The 20,631-nt window shown below is 41.5% G+C and overlaps 1 protein-coding gene across 1 annotated transcript in view; it reads left to right on the forward strand.

Annotated features, from left to right (window-relative positions):
• The window catches only part of EIF2B5 (eukaryotic translation initiation factor 2B subunit epsilon), a 36,775-nt gene extending 16,726 nt beyond the window's left edge, over positions 1-20,049 (forward strand). The window contains 11 exon segments of the mRNA XM_042458619.1: positions 427-615; positions 617-740; positions 2,670-2,815; positions 3,189-3,327; positions 4,603-4,704; positions 5,681-5,788; positions 5,995-6,085; positions 7,916-8,039; positions 12,589-12,714; positions 14,643-14,753; positions 16,794-20,049. Coding sequence (XP_042314553.1) covers positions 427-615; positions 617-740; positions 2,670-2,815; positions 3,189-3,327; positions 4,603-4,704; positions 5,681-5,788; positions 5,995-6,085; positions 7,916-8,039; positions 12,589-12,714; positions 14,643-14,753; positions 16,794-16,859 — 1,326 coding nt within the window. The 3' untranslated portion in view covers positions 16,860-20,049.
• Positions 20,050-20,631: the final 582 nt, after the last annotated feature.

Below are 20,631 nucleotides of genomic sequence, written 5' to 3' on the forward strand. Positions count from 1 at the left end.
GTTTGGTTCCTTGTCTGACAATTTTTGTTGTAGCCCTGCATATATGAAAATTGTTTGTGGAAGGTGGCTGGTCTTTAAAGATTTTAGCTGCACACAGCTGCAGCATCCATATTTCACCTGAGTTTATTGAGTTACTCTACCAATGCTGTATTCTCCACTTAATACATGTTCTAAATACTGATTGATACACCTACCTGGTACAGTAACTTAAAATACAATAGATGGGTGTGGGATATGGGTGTTGCAGCTATGTGCAACTAAACGTTTAGGGAAAGAGCTGAAATCTTCACGAATACACAATCCAAATTGGATTCTAGTTTTATTGTAGAAGGAAGTAAAACTGGCATGTACATTCCTTGGGAAACAGGCCAAACTGGGCCTACCTTTGCTGAATTGGCTTTTGAATGGCATCTTTCTGTTTACCAGGTATTGGGCAACCAGATCCATATGCATGTGACATCAGAAGAGTATGGTGTCCCGGTATCCAACTTGCTGATTTATGAATCTGTGTCCTCTGACATCCTCCAGCGCTGGGTTTATCCACTGACGCCTGAGATGAACATTACTGATGATGAGAAGCAAACTTGCACTCATTCTCGGCACAACATCTACCGGGGGGGCGGAGGTGAGCCTGGGCCATGACAGCATCCTCGAAGAGAACGTCCTCATCGGACGAGGAACCTCAGTGGGAAGAAAATGCTCCATCACCAACAGTGTCATCGGCCCCAACTGCAACATAGGTGAGCTCTGTAGACGAGGAAGTGTGAGGGGCTGTGGAACAGTCTTCCTTTGCACACCTATTTGGCAGAAGATCTCACCCGTTTTCATAAAGAGTTGGAGATCTTCCTCTTCATTTTGCCAGATTAAGCTAAGGTGGCCAAGATGGGTAGCAAGTGATAAGGATTTTGTTGTTAGTATATTAGTATATCATTGTAGTTAGTATATTGTGGGTTTTTTTTATTTTTATGTTTTTATTGTGTTTCATTGTTTTGTTCTTGATTATATAAGTTGGAAGTTCTGCCTGTTGGCGGAAATAAATAAACGTTGTTGTTGTTGTTGTTGTTGTTATGAACATTATGGAAGTCTAAGACCAGCCTAGATCTACACACTTGGTCAAGGAGAAAGAGCTGCAGGAAGTGGCTTATCTTTTCCCTTCCAGAAGGAGCATTCAGCTGCTAGTTGCTTTTAGGCTGGAGAGAAGAGGGGAAGCACACATCCCTAGCCACTGTTAGTTGGCTCCATCCATCCACCAGAAACATAAGGGCTGATGGTGTGTAAGACTGTGTTCTGTGGTGGCCTTTCTTTTTAATTTATTGAGAAGCATCTGATACAAGTATTCTGAATTAATAATTGTATCATCTTGCCAACGTTGGTGCTAGCCATAGAGCTGTAGCAACCAGTTAAGTACAGTGAAGGACATAGAAGGTCACTCCAGATGATGAATCAGGTTAGTGCCACAGTCAGGAGTGCCTGTTATCAGCTTTGGATGATAAGCCAGCAGCACCCTTTCCTGGAAGTTAGGGAATTTGAAACTGTGGTGTATGTGTTGGTAATCTCCTGTCTTAATTTCTGTAATGCATTTTACACGGGGCTACCCTTGTGCGTGGTCCGTAAACTTCAATTAGTATAGAATATGGCAGCCAGATTGGTCTCAGGGACCACTAGACAAGACCATATAACACTGATCTTGAGATTACTTCACTGGCTGCCCATTAGTTTCCAGCCCAGTTGGTTATCACCTTTAAAGCCCTAAATGGCTTGGGTTCAACCTACTTTCGGGACCGTCTCCTTCTGTATAATCCTCCACTCAGGTCCTCTGGAAGGAATTTCTTGCAACCTATGAAAACTAGATTGTCTGCAACCGCCCAGAGGACCTTTTTGGTAACCGCTTCCAGATTATGGAATGGCCTGCTGAATGGGATCTGTCATATAACCACCTTAAATCATTTTATTGAATCATTTCCTATATTGCTATGTATTTTATATGTATTATCCTACTAGAAAGGCCCCTTCCCCACCACCACTTCCCTTTGTGTCGTGTCTTTTTAGAGTGTAAGCCTGAGGGCAGGGAACCATCCAATTAAAAAGATTGTATGTACAGCGCTGTGTAAATTTACAGCGCTTTATAAATAAAGGTTAATAATAAATAATAATTAAACAGCTTTAAAAAAACTGTTAAGATGGATCTCTTCTGGAAGGCCATTCCTGAATAGATACCCGACCACTAAAAAGAAAACCTAACTGTTGGACCTTAATTTTTTGTTGCCGTCACTGTTGTTTGCTGTCTACTATTTTAAGTTATGTTTTATACTGTAAATCATTTAACTGTATAGACTGTATATTTTAATGTTATAAGCCACTCCAATTGCGTTGCATAGAGGGGCAGGATAAAAATAAAATTTATTATTATTATTGGAAGGTGAAATAGAACTTGTTTTTTCCTATGTATGGATGAGAAAGGACAGTGAATAAAAGGGGTGGAAATGCAGGAGGCAAGATAATGGAGAGGCAAAATAATGGAAGGTTAAAATGGTTAGCCATTGTGCTCCCAGAATTTTGTAGTGAATATCCACAGGGTTCAATTACATTCATTTTGGAATATAATAATAATCTATATGTGAAATAAGATGAGCATTATATTCCATGAGCTTTTGGTGATAATTTGGCAGGTGATGAGGTTGTTCTGGACCGGGCGTTCCTGTGGAATGGTGTCTGCGTGGGAGACGGTGCGAAAATCCAGCAGTCAATTGTTTGTGATGAAGCTGTGGTAAAGAAAGGGGTCACTCTGAACCCTCGCTGTGTCCTCAGTTTCCAGGTGAGTTTGAGGAGTTGCTCCTCTTACTTTGGTGTAGTCTTTTCATGGCCCTTCCATGGGCAAGATGTTGGGCTTTCCCCCCATGAGACACCTCAGTTCAGATCAAACATCTACTGTTGACTGATGGCTAAAGTCCAGGGGCTAACCATTAACCCATGCCCATCAGTAAAGCAAGGGTCTTCCTGCACAGCAAAAGGCTAGAAGGAGAGTTGCTGGCAACCTTGACTACTTAGCGGCCTTTTGTTCATTAGGTTATTCACCTCCACGCGTGCCCTATTATTCTCAGACCAGAGTTTGCAGGTGTGTTGAATCTTCCAGATGAGCCAAAGTACTAGATATTGGTGATGTAATGGCAGCATTGCTTAATTTCTAGGTGGTGGTGGGCCCTGATATAACCCTTCCAGAAGGCACTGTTATCTCCCTCCATCCTACAGATGAGGAGGAAGAGGACGATGACCAGTTCAGCGATGATTCCGGTGTGAACAAAGCGGAGACCAAGGTGAAGTTAAAAGGTACATGGACTTTTCTTTCTCAGATTACTGCAAAGGAAGAGCGTTACTTTAATTTTTATTCCTTAACCTTCTGCTTTGCTTTTTATACAGTCCGGTTTCTGAAATCTGCTGTAGGTGGAAAAGTAGGAAATGCAGTTTTTCTTGTAATTAGGCGACTAGTTAGAAAGAAGATGGAAGATGAATAAAATGATTGATTGATTGATTGATTGATTGATTGACTGGGAGATAAGAAGACAGAAGGCTCCAGTTTTGTTCTGTACCGTGTGATGCAATGAATAGTGTATAGACTGATCCTGGATCCATATCTATTTGAATCCCCTCATTACTGAGAAGTCTAGGTTGCAATGTCTGTGGGGCTTTTTTAAAACCTTTTGTGCCCAACTAATTCTTAAAAAGCTTTGCATAAACATAAATAGCTTTTTTAAAAAGTCAATTTGAAAGGAGAATCCACATTGAAAACACTAGGTTTTATCCTACAGAGAACTGAAATAAAAAATTTACATAGTCAAGGTTAAAGTCAACATAGTCAACATTAACAAAGCTCCAAAACACATTGCAGAAATAATCCAATTTGGGACTGTTTTAACTGCCTTGGCTCAATGCTAGGGAATTCTGGGAACTGCGGTTTTGTGAGACATTTAGCCTTCTATGTCAGAGAGCTCTAGTGCCACAATAAAGTACAATTCCCAGGATTCCCTAGCACTGAGGCAGGGCAGATAAAGCGGTCTCAAACTGGATTATTTCTGTAGTGTGTTTTGGACCATAGTCAACATTAACATTAGCAAAGTCAACATTAACGTAGTCAAGATTAATAATAATAATAATAATAATAATAATTTGTTTTATTTATATACCGCTATTCCAAAGATCATAGCGGTGAACAGCAAGTAAGCTAATTAGCAAGTCAGCTAATTTGCCCCCAACAGTCTGGGTACTCATTTTAGCTCCCTCCTTGGAAGGATGCAAGCCTGAGTCGAGCTTGGACCCTTTTGCTGGTCTTGAACTCGCAACCTTGTGGTTTCGAGTGAATGGCTGCAGTACAGGTGTTTAACCACTGCGCCACCAGGGCGCAGATTAAAAATGTGAAGTGTGGTCAGAATTTATAGTCTCACAATTTCAGTATTGAGTAGGCATTTCCTTGGTCTACTGACCATTCTGAGTGTGGATTACTTCTTGTCTGCACTTCATGATGGTTGGCTCTCTTAGGCCTGCTTGTTTTAAGCTGTGATGTTTCAAAGGGGTTGAAACCAAGCTAACATTGCCTCTTTTTCCTAGGTTACAACCTTGCAGAAGTCGGATCAGAAGGCAGAGGTTACCTTTGGAAAGCTGAGAGTAAGAATGATGTGGACCAAGAGGAACAAACACAGAGTCTTTGGGGTAAGGAGCCCATTCAAATGAGGTCAAGCCAGTTGACATGCTACTGACAGCAATGCCTGAGTTGGGCAAGGATGTTAATAAGTGGCTTTGCCCACCATTAGCTTGACAGTTGCTTTGGATTGAATGGAGTTGTGCTAGATCACAGATAAGGTAGTGGCGTTTCTCAGCCATGCACATTGTAGACTTGTCCTTAAGTTAAGGCTATTTCACTATGGCACAGAATGGGTTCTGATACACTAAGAAAGATATGGGCAGTCCCTTGAATTTGTACCTGTGTAGGAGGTTGGATTGGTACCTCTTCCATAAGGATCCTCCATAATCAAAAATAACTTCCCTTCCTGCTGCCTTGAATCCCATTTTGAGAGAAAGGTGGGATATAAATTCAATGAATAAACACTTGTTATGGCATCCAAAATAGTTAAGAGTATGCTTAGACATCCTTCCTTAAATAAGGGTATATTAAACAGTCATTCTCACTCCATAGGCACACAAGCCTACGGCTGAATGGGAAAATAGAGTATTGCAGAGGTCTCTTCCTTTTTGCTGGGGTTAGGGATGAAGGACCCTGGTGAATGTGGAAAAACAACAAATTAAAAAATGCTATTCTTTTTAACGAAGAGAACACTTCTAGGAATCTCCAGGTCCTCCAGTGCAACTCTATGACCAACATCTGCCAGAGGTTGACCATAGAATCATGCTAGAGGACCTACAAATGCTTAAGAAGTGCTTTCTCTAGGAACTTCTGTTGCACAACTCTGTGGTCAACTTCTGGCACTGTTGCGCTAGAGGACCTAGCGATTCCTAGAGACAACACATAAATCAAATTCGCAAAAGTCAAAGCCGCAAGTGTGGAGGGCCAACTCTGTTTCCTAGATTGTGGCCTAGAGATGCTGATAATGGTGTGTGGACAAAGCTGAGTTTGGTAACGTCTGTGTTATTATTATCCCCCTCCCCCCATCCCCAAAATCTACCTTAGGCCCCATTTTAAGTGCAGAAGAAGAAAGTGAGTCAGAAAGCGACGCAAGTCTGGGATCTGAGCAGCCAGACAGTCGGACAGCTTCCCCCCAGTTGGATGACGTCAAAGGTAATCACCTTTTGCCTTCCAGATATGAAGGTAGAGCTTGTTGCGCTGCAGTTTGGAGTAACAAATCTGTGGAATGAAAAATCCCAGTTTAACAGTAGAAATTTCATACTGGTAAAATGAAGCCTGCTGCGGTTTCTGACTTTTAGTGTGTGTTCTGTCCCTTCTCTGTATTTGAGCTAATAGATCTGCTTTTACTTTGGCTGCAGTTTTCCAGAATGAGGTGCTGGGAACTCTACAAAGGGGTGAAGAAGAAAACATCTCATGTGACAACCTGGTTTTGGAAATTAACTCTCTTAAGTAAGATAACATTGCTCCAATAATCTGAATTTAGCAGCAATTATCTTATATGCAGCAATCATGATCAGTGCAAGTCTTTTTGTAAAACTATAATGAGCCATAAAGTCATCACTAAGGCGGGTTACAAACCGCTGGGTTGCAGCGCTCTCCCTCCACCGCCGCTTGCAGCGTTGGGGAGCCGCAGCCTTTAAACGGCGCGGGCCCCGGACGCTGCAGAGAAGGAGCGCGGAAATCGCACTCCTTCTCAGGCCCCGGAAGAGGCACCGCGAGTGCCAACGGGTACACTCGCGGCATCACTTCCGGGGCGCCACGTGCGGACGCAGAGCGTCCGTTACGTCAAAATGGCGGCGCCCGTATGAACAGGGTGCCGCCGTTTTGTACGGACTGAGTCCGTGATAGGGCAAGGGGCGTCTAGAAGAGACGCCCCTTTACCAAACTGGGATGTCCTCAGGACGTCCCTAATGGCGGTTTGTAACCCGCCTATGAGAACTCAGATCCTTCAGCAAACACTTACAGAGTCATATTAAGCATATTCTAAATTTGGCAAACTGTATTTGTTTCTCTAAAAACCTAAGAATTCTAAGAATTTTTCCAACAAAAGTGTACGATTCCATTTAGGGTGCACCTACACTGTAGAAACAATGCAATTTGATACCACTTTAAGTGCTGTAGCTCCATCCTATGGTATCCTGAGACTTGGAGTTTTATAAGTAGTTAGCCTTCTTTGCCATAAAGTGCTGGTTCCTCAGAAAATACAGACCCCAGGATTCTGTAGGATGGAGCCTGGTGGTTAAAATGATGTCAAATTGCATTATTCCAACATTATAATTGCATTCTCAATAAGAATAATCTAGAACCATGAAGAATAAGTTGTACTATAGTATTCTCAGTACTGTGTGTTCAGCATACATACAGCAATTATATTCCAATTTGGGAAAAAGGTGGGATATAAATCCCCTAAAAATAAATAAATAAATAAATAACTAGCTTGTGTGGGCCTTTTGTAAAATCTGGATTTTGCCCACCCCAGCTCCCTAATTTAAAAAGTCAGTGCATGAGGAGTGTGATATTCATGGGTAATGAAAAATTACCCAATGCTACATTGTCTTTATGGCACTTCATATGTGCAGAAACAAAGGCTGTGGAAATTGTAAACACTGGAGCCTTGAAATGACAATGCTTGTGTCTTTTCAGACATGTCTCCTATCTGACAAAGTTGCCTTTTATTTAAAGAAAAGAGCTGAAATTCTTAGAATAGTTACTGGTTTTCCAATTCTGCGGTGCTCTTGTGTGCAGAATTTCACATAGTGGACCACCTGTCACTCCACAGTTGTTCAGCTCTCAGCCTTTCTCAGTCATTTTACCTTGGAGTAACTCTGTAAATAAATGTCTCAGGGAACCTTGTAAGAAAACATTATTGTATCTACAGCTTAATATCTCTGAATTGACTACCACACAAATTTAAGAAGTTTGTTATTAAATGAAAAAGGTAATGTTTATGTTATTATTTTGAAATTGGCGCTTTAAAGAGATTTTCCCCTTCTGTAATTGTATTTGGTTCTTCTTATTAAAGGATATTGTTTAATTTTTTTTAAAAAAGATAGCTGCTAAAATAGGGAAAATAAGAGCTCAATTTAAAATTAGTATACTACCTAGAGTAGACTACTGAAACCCATGGGATTTAAGTTAGACATAACTCATGTTCCATTTTTTTCAATGTGCCTACTCTGGGCAGCACTAATGTTGGATTTAGCCCAAACTGTTTTCCAAGGGACAAAAAGACTTAAGGATATTCTCTAATGCTTTGATATGTTTTCCTTCCCTTTATAGATATGCCTATAATATTGGCTTGAAAGAAGTGATGGAGGTGCTCAGCAAAGTGGTTCTGGAATTCCCACTGCAGCAAATAAATGCAGAACAAGATCCCAAGCACTATTGCATGCTGATAGTTCCTGTGAGTTTTCTTCCTTCCTTGATTCAGTGTCTCTCTTTCGATCTTTCAAAGAGATGTGGAAAATGTGTTGCCCTCTAGACCCTTTGCAACTGCACTTCCCACTGTCGCTGACCATTGGCTGTGGTGATTATGACTGATGGGAGCTACAGTCCAACATCTGGAGCCCTGTGTATTCCTTACTTCAGCAGTTCATCTGTTCAAAGACAGGCGGCATTTGCAGTTCCAAAGAGAAAGGCCTGAGATACAGGTCTGATCACCAGGGCACAGTTTTCGGAGTTGGCTTTTTGGATTGCAAAAGCATTCTTATTGTATTTGCAATATTTTAAAGTTACTTTTCAGGGCTCTTCCATTGCAAAGCAGATTATGAACAAAACTGCTACCTGAAACAAGACATAGCCACAGTAGCAAGCATTTAATATACTTAGTACACTTTGTGAAGCAACTTTGAATACACAAGCCAGTTACAAATTCACTTCAGGGCAGCACTGAACACAGAAGTTTTAGCTGCTTGCTTAAATGCATGCAGAGAAGCGGCTAGGCACACATCTTTAGGAAGGAGATTGTACAGCGCGGAGGCAGTTGTATTTACCCTTTTCCCACAAGTCATCAGCTTATATCCAGCTTGTCATAAGAGAGAAATTCCTTGATGTGTGAAGCCAAAATGTCCAGATGTGCTGTTTTAAAGGTTCTTGTGGTGATGGGTGGGTATTGAAGAGCCATTTTTACGCATCGCAAAACAAAATGTGATATGACTTTCCTAGGAAGCAGTTGGATTTTGCATAGTTGCTGCAACATGATAGTCCTCAATTTTTTGCTTTCCTTTTTTATTGCTTCGCAGGTTGTATTGTATGTGCACGTTTGTAGATCAGTATTGTTGTATTATAGAGCAGAACATATGTGCTGTTTAGAACATACACTGCTCTTTAGGAGCTGATGGCTCCCAAGAGCAAAAGGAAGATGATGGCAGTGAAGAGCACTATGATGGAAGCAAGAAAGGGAAAAATGAGGTGCTTTGTACACTGAATTTTTTGCCTCTGTGGGTCTGTTTGGCCCATGGGACACTTACTAAGGAAACTGGACTCTGTAGTTTCCCTCCTTTACCCAGTCCACAATCTGTCTTATATTTCTCTACCTTGTTTCTCTCCATTCTGTCTTTACAGTAACCATTTGTAGTTGTTGATGCTGAAGGACAGACCCGGGGCTACCAGCTAAGCTTAAGTGTAGACTCGAGGTTTCAAGACTCTTGTCTGTCACTCTGACCACTGCATACTGTAGCACTGAGTAGAAATGGGGGGAAGCAGAGTCAGCCTCTTGAATCCATAGCTGAATATGTATACTATAAGCGGGGTTATTAGTGCCTTTTTCCCCTTTGGAATCTTGGTATTTGCAGTTTAGTGAGGGGTATTTAGAATTCTCTGCCAGAGAGCTCTAGTGCAGTGGTTCCCAAACTCTGGTGCTCCTGATGTTTTTGACTTCAGCTCCCAGAATTCCTAACTACAGTGCACCCATGTCATACGCAGGCACATTATATGCTGCTTTTAGTGTATGCTGAAAGCAGCGCCATAAGAAGTGGCACCAGGCGCTGGAAGGAGTAATGGTGTGTGCACCTGTGGCGTGTGTGTGCTGCCACGCCGCCGCAAGCATGAGCCTCTTAACTTCTAATGGGGCTCAAGCATATTCGGAATTTCTTTTACGCGGGGGGGGTGTGTGTGTGTCTGGAACGGATCCCCCGCGTAAAGGAAGGGACCACTGTACTGCCCAAATTAGCTAGGGCTTCTGGGAGCTGAAGTCCAAGGCAGCTGGAGGACCAGAGTTTGGGAATCACTGTTTTCGTGCCTCACCAAATTCACAAACCCCAGGATTAATAACAATAACAACAACAACAACAACAACAATAATAATAATAATAATAATAATAAATATTTGTATCCCGCCTCCCCAATAGATCGAGGCGGGTTACAACAGTAAACATGTACAATAATAAAAACAATAATAAAATACACACATACAACATAAACATTATAAAATCATATTAAATCACTAAAACATCATAATTTCCCTGAGACATCTTGGGGTAATCCATGCCAGTGGGAGTAAGATGATCAGTCAGGTAAGGCATGTCAGAAGAGAACCGTCTTGACGGCTTTTTTTAAAGACGTCAAGATTGGTGATATGTTGGATCCATTGGATGCAGCCTATGGCAGTTAAAGTGGAGTCACAGCGCTATCATTGGTTAGTGTACACACGTGCAGCTCTCTTGAATGGGATATTCTTGCTTAAGGATATTTGGAGCACACAATATTTTGAGTCTTGTGCTCCTCACATTTTGGTGAACTCCTGCCTTCTGGCACTGTCTGGTGAGGCCTCAGAACCAAGGAACAGGATTTCCTCTGCAGCCTATCTTGTTCTATACTGTTGTACTGGCATCTCCCCTGGCATCACTTCAAAGGTCTTCTGTGATGCTGTTTTCTATTTCACTGAGTTTGAAGTCTGTCTATTCTGTGCACAGGCTCCAGAGCAGACTTAGGGGGGCTTTTCTTTGCCAAGGGCCACATTCTCTGAGCGGTAATTTGCCAGGACCTTCTTATTGGTCGTGAGTAAGGAGAGAACTCGAATTCCCACTCATCCATTGAAACACACTGGGTAACTTTGGACTAGTCACATTCTCTTAGCCTCAGAGGAAGGCAATGGCAACCCCTCTGAACAAGTCTTGCTAAGAAAACCCAGCAATATAGTCACCTTAGGGCCACCATAACTCAGAAATGTCTTGAAGGCGCACAGCAACTGCTACTACTACAACAGTACAGACCTCCTCTGGATAATTTTTTGTTGTTAACTGCCTTCAAGTTAACTTGGACCTGGGATAACCCTGTGAATGAGAGACCTCCAGGTCCCCGTATCCTCAACTACTCAGCTCCTGCAGGTTCATGGCGGTGGCTTTTTTGGTTGAGTCTATCCATGTAGAATATAGTCTTTCTCTTTTTCTATTGCCCTCTATAAAGTCTTTTCTAGTGAGTCCTTTTTTCTCATGATATGCCCAAAATATGACAACCTCAGTTTGGTCGTCTTTGCTACTGGGGATAGTTTGGGCCTGATTTGCTCTAGGACCATTTATTGGACTTTTTAGTGGTCCATGGTATCTGTAGAACTCTTCTCAAGCATCACATCTCAGATGAGTTGATTTTGTTTTCCCCTCACCTTTCTCCACTGTCCAGCTTTCACAACCATATATAGAAATGGAATAAATAACCTGTGTGATAGGTTTTACCTTAGGGTCAGAAACATCTAGCTTTCATAACTTTCATGTAAATGTCCTGAAAGAAACTTGCTGATCACTCTTGGAAATGGCTCTCCATCTCTGCTCACTTAATGCTCATTATATTTTGCAAATAGGTTGTGTGGCATAGTGAGCCATGCTTACTTCTCAGTACAGGCCCCCATAGAGTAGTCTCTTCAAGCAGGGCTTCCAGGCACTTCTTCCACTTTCCTTTTCATTGAGGTCCAATTTCAGTGCTGTCCTGCTCAGGCTCCCCCATCATTCTTTTAATATTTAATAGTGTTGCATTGTTTGTTGACATAACATTCCCTGTATCTGGCAGGTTTTATTTCATACCTTGTATATTCCTTGGACAGTGCTTGCAAAAAGTGAGAGATTAGTTGTTGTGGTTTTAAATAACCCTTTTTGGTAATGTCTAAAACAAGGGGTGCTGCCTAGAAATGCTGTTCAAGTCCTGCCATGTAAAAGATGTTGCCAGAAGGAGGTCACTCATCATCTCTGAGAGTTCAGTGGGTCCTAGCCACATGGACTGCCAAAAATGCAAATAAATAAATTTCTAAAAAGGTTTCTAAAAAGAATCCAGAAACAGGAGGTGGCCAAAACCAGCTTCTAGCTTTGAAGGGAAAAAAAAAAAAAGGGGGGGGGGATACTTTTAATGTTAAACAATGCAGAGGGCCCTGGAACCTATTTCAAAAGGCAATTTGGTACTGGAAGCTTCCTTTAGATAGCAGCCTTCAAGGGAATTCAATGTGGGGATATGTACAATTTTGAACTGTATGGTTTTTACTCTTATTATCGATTGTGCATGTTGCTGTGGTGCTGATAAAGGATTGCTTTGCCAAAGCCATTTCAGTTTTTTGGCTCAAAGCAGTTTTTGCAAGAAGAAGCTGGATTTTGCATTAAAGTTTTCCTGTAATTTTGACCACATCATCATCAGAAGTTTCAGCCAGCACATCTGGATCAAATTCTTCAGGAGTAAGACAGCTTCAGCCTAAATATGCTAAAGGCACCAGATCCCTTTTTGTTCTGGGAAGCTAAGCATGGTCAGCCCAGGTTAGTGCTTGGAAGGGAGAGTGCCAGCAGATACCTTTTGCTTTAGGCTATATTTGAGGAAAGGCCTAGCAAAATCGCCTTGGAATAGTTCTTGCCTAAGGAAACCCTATGAAAGTTCATGAAGTCACCATAAGTTGACAGGCTACAGGAAAGCAGATAGACACGCATGGGACTAAGTAGCTGGCTTTTTGTTTCTTTCCCTACTCCCTGTCCTAACAGTTGCTGAAGAACTGGGCTCCAGTCTTCAAGAATTACATAAAGCGGGCATCGGACCACTTGGATGCTTTGCATGCCGTTGAAGAATTCTTCCTGGAACATGAGAGCCTGCGTGTGTCCATGGCCGAAGTAAGTTTCCACGGCAGTTGGAGGAACCTGTGTGTCTCTTTCTCCAGCGTGGAAGTTAGGATTGAATTATGGCTTGATTTCTGAAGCAGTGCTTAGCTGTGTCCCTGATCAGGAAAGGCAGTGCCTTGGGCCTGTCAGCAGGAGCTGATTAAGAAGCTGTTTGCCCACATTAGAAGAACGGGCTTTGTTTTGGCAGCCAAGGCTCTGAATCAGTGCAGCAGTTGGCCTACGAAGGCTGGTGACAGCTGCTTATAGGAAAGGAACATTGCTAGACAGGCAAAGGTGCAAATTGTTGATTTTCAGGAACAAGGCACCAATTGTAAAATCAGTTCACATAGCTGTTTCTTTTTTTTGTCAAATTTTATTGTATTACAATTCAGGGATTATATAAAATGTCAACATTTAAAAACAGCAACCATCATCTTAACAGTTACTAATAACGAAATAGCAAATCAATCACAACACGGATATGATAATGTAGAAGAAGGGCATTGAGGAAACTTAAAAAGGTTCATAGTGTTCTATGAACCTTTCTATGAAGTTCTAACGTTAATCAGGTCCTGGCCCAGTTGAATCCTCATGTAGAATGTCTTTCCAGAAAGCTTGATGGTGTGGTAGATCTGATTAAGGAATAGTGTGAGAAGTAGTAGACCTGGGGGAAAATTCACCCTTTGTTTTGTTATCTTGGAGGTGATGTCTGCTATATAAGACCAGAACATATTTATTTGGGGGCACTCTAACCACATTTACATATAGGTCCTCTTACTGCTGCCTCCTCTCCAACACTTGGCTGAAGTGGTTTTTGCGATCCTAGCTAATTGCAGAGGGGTAAGATACCGTCTGTGTGTAATTTTAAAAATGTTTTCCTTTATGAGGCCTGATTTGGATTGGTGGGGGGGGGGGTTGAACTCCATATTTTCAACCAGTCTGATTCAGGAATTTCCTTTTTCATTTCCATCTCCCTGTCATTAATACTCCTACCATAGACCTCCTTAGTCATCCATCTGTATATTGTCACTGATGGACCTTTGACACAAAACAGTTTACAAACATACAAAATATACCTGGAGTCCTGAGCTACACAGACCATGACAGTTGACACACAGCCATCATGATAAGAACCTTGAGTTTGCGAGAAGAGGATATGAAGTGAAAAAGATCAGTTTTTAAAATAAGTCTGCTCATGGTTGCATTTCATTGGATGCTGTGTTTTGTACACTTGTGTGATCTTGTCTAAATTTCTGAACTTATATTGTTGGTTGTGGGAGTTGGGGCTGGAGGTCAGTAGTAGAGGATTTGGGGCCCTTCCACACTACAATGTTAGACTACTATGATTCTGCTCTAACTTCCTTGGCAACATTCTATTTAATACTCAAGGTTGTCATTTGCTGAAGCATTCGAGCTTTTGGAATCTAATTGATTTTATCCAAATCTGCACATGGATTATGGTTTTAAATTGTTTTAGCTGATTTTAATTTTTAGTGTTTTAGTTTGTCCAGCTCCTCAATGTGCTTTTAAGTCTGCTTGAATTGTTGCCTCATGTTGTCTATTGATGGTTAAAATGATTTAGGATAGGAGCTAAGTAAATAAATAAGTGCCGTGTCCCTCCATAAGCGCAAGGGTGATGACAGGCCTCTGCTACCAGTTGTTCCCTGTTCTTCACACTATCCTTTGATGGTTGTTTGTATTTTAGCATCCTAGCAATATTTTGTGGTTTATGAGATGTTGGAATAGGTTTATGTGAGTCTTTTCTTCTGCCCTTTGGCCTTCATTTTCTTGCCTTTGCTTTACACGCAGGTCTCTTTCCCACCATCCAGTCAGCTAGCCAACATGCAGAACTTAAATTGCTTGTAGTATTCTTACCATGAATAGCACCTGATCCAGAATAAACTACATACTGCATAGCTGTTACTGTCTGGTTCTTACAGGTGCTCATGGCTTTCTACCAGCTGGAAATTTTAGCAGAAGAAATGATTCTCACCTGGTTTTCTCAACGGGACACATCAGATAAAGGAAGACAGCTTCGTAAAAACCAGCGGGTGAGTTCTTGGGGTGGGTGCAAGACTAAACTCCTGTTGTTGTTCCTTTGTCTAACCCAGGAGTAGGCTAAACATCTGACATGCCTACCCCACATAGCAAGGGCTCTTAGTGCCACTGATGTCAGTGGCCCTGGGCAAGACAGACCAGGCTTGCTGCTTTGGGTGCATTAGACTAGTTAGTGGGGAACAGCACTGTGATTTTAAAGCACTGGAGCTTCATTATAGTGGAGGGAAGCTTCCACTTTCAGGAATGTGCTGAATATGGGGTCTAGGGTTTCCATTTTCAGTGAAGGCTTTTATTTCAAAATTCATTTTGTGGCAAAAGGCACTTCAGCGCAGTCATGGTCTCTTGTGTACTCTGACCATTTTTTGGTACATGCTTTTGTGCGAAGAAGCCATTTCTGATATTTATAAATGGCTATTGAAACTAGAGACAGGAGATGGACCTGTAAAAGACTATATGATAAAGCAGGACCAAAATTTTGGGCATAATGTGCAAATGGATGTATGGGAGAAAATGTGGTCCAAAGATACAAACATTAGTTTGTGCAGTAATGTAAAAGAAAGCCTGTATAAGTTGAAGTATAGATGGTATCTAGCACCAAATAAGTTGTGTGCTGAACCCATTTTTGATACTTGGATTTTTAATGTTTTATTATATGTTTGTTTATTTATTTCTTAACACTAACAGTCTAATTTACAGTCAAAACTGGGTTATATTCAAGTTAATACATTCTGAATGTAAAGACACAAAATTAAAAAAAAAGACAAAGGGAAAGAAACGGGAAGGGAAAAAGAGAGAAAGAGAAAAGACAACACAATAGAGCTCTGCTTCCTCGATCCTAACTGTAATGAAAAGAGAAATAAAAAGAAACATGTTATTCTGCCATTACAGATCCAATTAATTAAGCCTACCAGAATGACTAATAACCACCAGTTATTACATTGTTGGATTTCTTATTGCTCAAAAAGCCCACAAATGGTTTCTCATCTTTCAAAAAATCTTTGTTGGGTGTAGCCTTTAAAACCCATGTTAGTTTGGCAGTTTGGGCAAACTCAGAAGCCTTGACTGCTGAACACACCTGTCTATAGCCTGCAATCCATCCTTCCATCTCATTCTGTAGATGCAGACTCTGCCAGGTAGGTCACTCATCGAACAATGAAATACTGATACAAACAAAAATCCATACCTTTTGTTGGCCAACCGAAATGTACAATATATTTGATGCAAGCTTTCAAAGGTCCAGGGGCTTCTTCATCAGGCAAGATGTTACAAACCAAACAGGAGAAAAATGGGAGATGTTAGTAAGATGCCTATATTTTGTTGTTTCTGTCCTTATTTAAGATGGTATGAGGCAGCCAGGCTCCTCCTCCTTCTGGCCATGCGGCAATAGGGAGATTATCAAAGTCCAGGAAATTTAAAGTCCGTTTGCATCTCACCAGGGGCCCCTCTTTTGCAATTCAATATGTCTCCGTTCCAGTGAGGTCACAGGCCTCTTTGTAGGCAGAGAACAATGGATTCCTCAAGATGTCTCCATATTTTTGCATCAGGAACATTTTGGTGATGGAGAGGTAAAACATGTGGATTCAGTCCAAATTTAAGAAGAAGAAAAAAATGGTTTGACCTTGGTTGGAGGTCCCAGTCCACAGACTACTCTTCATGGTTCCCCTGTTGCAGCTCCAGTGCAGTATCTCACAATACAGAAAACATACTGGGGTAGCTGTGTTGGCCATTTAACAAAGGCAAACCAAAATCCATCAGTGATCCCTTTATTGGCCATAATAAATAATAATACTGATGGATTTGTCTTTGCCTTTGTTAAATGGCCAACACAACTACCCCTGCATTTTTAATGAAATACTGAGTCACATATAGGGACATACGTTCATCAATTTCTATGTGTCTTTCCATCCCCATTTTCCAGTTATTCAACTGGTTGTTTATTATATAGAAGTCTGAAACTACTGATACTCTTGTTGGTAGATAACATCACTGATTTTTTTTCCCCATTTCTTAATCTGTGATACTTTTTCCTTTAGCTTCAGAAGTTTATTCAGTGGCTGGAGGAGGCAGAAGAGGAGTCATCCGAGGGAGAGCAAAACTGACATGGAAGCCCCCATCAGAGAGAGATGCTCCTGCTCCTCGCTTCCAAGAGGAAGAAGGGCCTCAGCGTCAGGCTTTGCCTGGTGAGATGGTGGAGCAAGAGCAAGACCCTGGTGCATGGCGTGGATGTGTGGGACCTGCAAATCCAAGTTGACTGACAATCCTATTGTTATTTATTTGTGTACTTAGCATCTATCCCAGAAACGGCACCTCATGCAGGTTGCACTTGGACAACTGGTAGGAAAAGCCAGAGACCTGTGTAATGTCTTAAGATCTTCCTGAGAGTCTGTGAATGCACAAACATGAATGTGGGTGTATAAGAGGATTGGAGAGATAGAGAGAGTGTGGGAGAATGTGGAAATGAGCAATCCACTGAGGCAACAGGCTCACTGTTGATGTAGTTGTAATGTGCAAATGCATTCAAATTTCAAGTCAGCCTTGGGTTGGAGCCACTTCTGAATTACGTAAAAGAGGTCCTGTGAAACTAAATTTACCCCAAACCCTTGACTTTCCTGGAGTGCCGCATGCATAGGTAACATCTGCTTGTGTGATTCAGGGGTCAGCTGGAAATGCAGGACACACAGAAGTCAGTGACCCAAGCTCAGGACTCATATGCTTTTATTGAAGGCAGAGTTGTTAATTGAGATAAAGCAATTCAGCCACAAGGGAAGGGAGAAAAAAACACGTTTCCTTAAGGGGAAAGGTTTGTGTCTGCAGGGAAGTTAGCTTCTGTTTTGGCTTGGATGCCTGCTTTGGTGCTGGAGCCTTTGCCAAAATTACAAAACCTTTTCTGTTTCACTTCTGTGTGTACAAAATGGGGAAAGGATTCACCTACCTCACAAGACGTTCGTATGTGAAAAATCTATTGTGAGTAAATGTTGTGCTCCTGACAGTGGAGCCTTTTGTCCATGTCCATCCTCCTTGCTGACCAGTTTGACTCTCTGGATCTGGAAGGGCAGGTCCATTTTCCCCTCGCTGCTGGAGGCGGAACAGATACTCTTGGTACCTTTCAGGAAGGGGCTGGATACTGTCCACTGCAACTGCTGACAAGTATGTCTATCACTTTATAACCCTTTTCAAGTTCTTTAGTGACCACACAGACACAATGTGGATGCAAGATAAGTTAGTCATACACCCCCAAAGAAGGGCCCAAGGATTTTAGAGGTTTTCCAAAAATGCTTTACAAAAGTTGACCATAGAGCTTCTCTAAGTGGGTTTGGCATAAAAGGGCATAGTTACATGTTCTTTCTCTCTTGTTCCTCCATGCGCCATTTTCATTCCTGGCAAAAGTGCTCAAACAACCATTTTATGTGGATTATGGTTTAGCATCCAGCTGAAGCTAGTGAGAACTGGGAATGGAGTGAAATACAGTAGGTTAAATTGTTGGAGTTGATCTGTTCATTTTGTCACTGTTCCTTCTGGAAAACAATCACAGCATAACTTGAGAAAGGAGAACACTGTCTTTGCCAGTCTTTTGGGTTGCTGTAGGTGTCGGAGAGTGCTGTCGTGCCATGTGGAATCCACAAAGTGTCTGGGAAAACATTGTCAGATGAGCAAATCTTAAACACTGGCCAGTCAGGCTGGGCCTTTCTTGTCACAACATCCTCTTGTAAGTCTTGGGAAAGAAGTACTTTTTCCCCTTGTGCCTGCTAATATTTAAATTGAGAGCAATTAAACATCTCTGGTTCAAAGAACGGGCTCTCTGTTCTGTCATGTTTGAGCACAAGATTTGAGTTTGACTGGACCCAAGGAAGCGAATCACAGGTTCTCTCAGAGAAGAAGAATCTATTTAAAAAGGCTTTTATGTCTTGTTTAATGGATGCTGCAATTGCTGCCTCTGCAGATGCTCCCAAATTGATATGAGTATATATGTCAAACGCTCCATGCATTTTGTTCAGTTTCTTGAAATATTTGTGAGCCACACTAGTGATGTCTGAATTTTTGTGAAGTCCACCACTAGCGCATAGCTCATAAACATCCTGGAAATATAAACCACATGGGTGATGTTTTTAACCTTCCAGAACTTTTTGGGGATAATGGGTGGTGGTGGGGAAAAGACTGGGAAATCATAAGGTTGTGGCAAACTTGCTTATTTAAAACCCAAGTTCAGGATCTGAATGGCTAGTTTTATCTTATTTTTCTAACACTTCTAAAGTATTTATTCGATTGGATTCTGAAAAGATTTGTCAAGTGTCGTAACTTAACTTTATTGGGCTGCTGAGAGAGGTGGGGTTTGCGGGTAAGAAAGCGGTTTCTCTCTGTTTTATCATTAGCTGACATATTAGTTGCCTTGTTTGGGAAAAGACAGGTTGGCTGATTTTGGCTTTGAATGGAAATGAATCTTGGATGGGCATCTAATGTGAGCCAGCGTGATCCATCATGTGGCATTAGCTAACTTTCAATTACTCTTGTGACATTGGCCCTTGAAAATGAGCTTTTGTGACGTAGGTCCAAAACACACTGCAGAAATAATCCAGTTTGAGACCACTTTAACTGCCCTGGTTCAATGCCAGGAAATTCTGGGAACTGTAGTTTTGTGAGACATTGAGCCTTCTCTGTCAGAGAGAGGTCTGGTGCCACAATAAACTACAGATCCCAGGATTCCCTAGCAGTGAGCCAGGGCAGTTAAAGTGCTCTCAAACTAGTTCTGCAGTGTCTTTTGGACCGCAGTTGAAATTGGTCCTGGTCTTGTGTCGTGACTTAACCCAAACAAGCGGAGAGGCTCAGGTGCAGTTGAGATCCATCTTAGCAACTATGTCCTAGGACAACGTGTGCCACGGGATGGAGTTTTTCTTTGCCACATGACAGAATTTAAAAAAAGTGACGATGGCTTTTGTTTTCTTCCTGCTGCCTTGTGCAACACCTGCTAGAAGAAATCTCAAAGCCAGAAAATAATTTCCCTGTTTTTAATATTTGTCTTCTTATGTTTTTGGTGATGTTTGGTTGTATTATAGTTAAGTGCTTTTTAAAAAGAGGATTTTTAAAAAATATACCAACTTGAAAAGAGACCATCTTTCAGACCTGGTCAAATATGGAGTCCTGCTGTTATGCTGGTATAAGCTGACAAAATCTGTGTGATTGTCTTGCCCTTCTTCCCTTGATATTGCTCAGGAAGACAGACACAGCATAGTCCCTCCTTTCCTCCAAACATGTCAACTATCTTGATATATAAAATGTAGACATGAAAAAATATCTCCCGTGTGTAAGGTTGTTTTTTCTCTCTCTCTCTTGAATCTTTTGAAGATTGTTTAAAGGTGGGTTTGGCTTGTAATTTGAGTTTTTGTTTTGGGTAGAGCGGAGCGTGTTTCTCCCAAGTAATACAGAATTCCCTGTTCTGCTTTGGTTTGGTTCAACTCTGTGTTCTGAAAATGTGTGCTTGCCAATGATGTCAATCACACACACACTTGTCCTTTCAGGGAGGCATGCAAGCAGACACTGTTTTCAGAAAGGTTGGTATTGATGCATACTTGATTTCTTTTTCCTCCCCAGACTCTCCAGCATAGTCTTCTTCTCTCTTTCTCTTCATTCTTAGCTTGTAAGATTTGGAAGAAACATTTAAAAATGAATAATAGCCTTCAGAAGGAAGGAGGACTGCCAGATCAAAACGTAGTCTTTGGTTCTTCCAGTCCAAAACTGCAGAATATAAATTGTATTTTGTATTTGCTGTCGTACTAAGGCTGGAGTGTCCTCTGCTTCCAGTCAACAGAAGACTCTTGACAGTTTGCATTCTTCCAAAGAGGTGGCCAGGATAGTCTGTTGCTGCAAAAAGAAGTC

Source organism: Sceloporus undulatus, chromosome 3, assembly GCF_019175285.1.
Source record: "Sceloporus undulatus isolate JIND9_A2432 ecotype Alabama chromosome 3, SceUnd_v1.1, whole genome shotgun sequence".
In the NCBI taxonomy this organism is placed as follows: Eukaryota; Metazoa; Chordata; class Lepidosauria; order Squamata; family Phrynosomatidae; genus Sceloporus; species Sceloporus undulatus.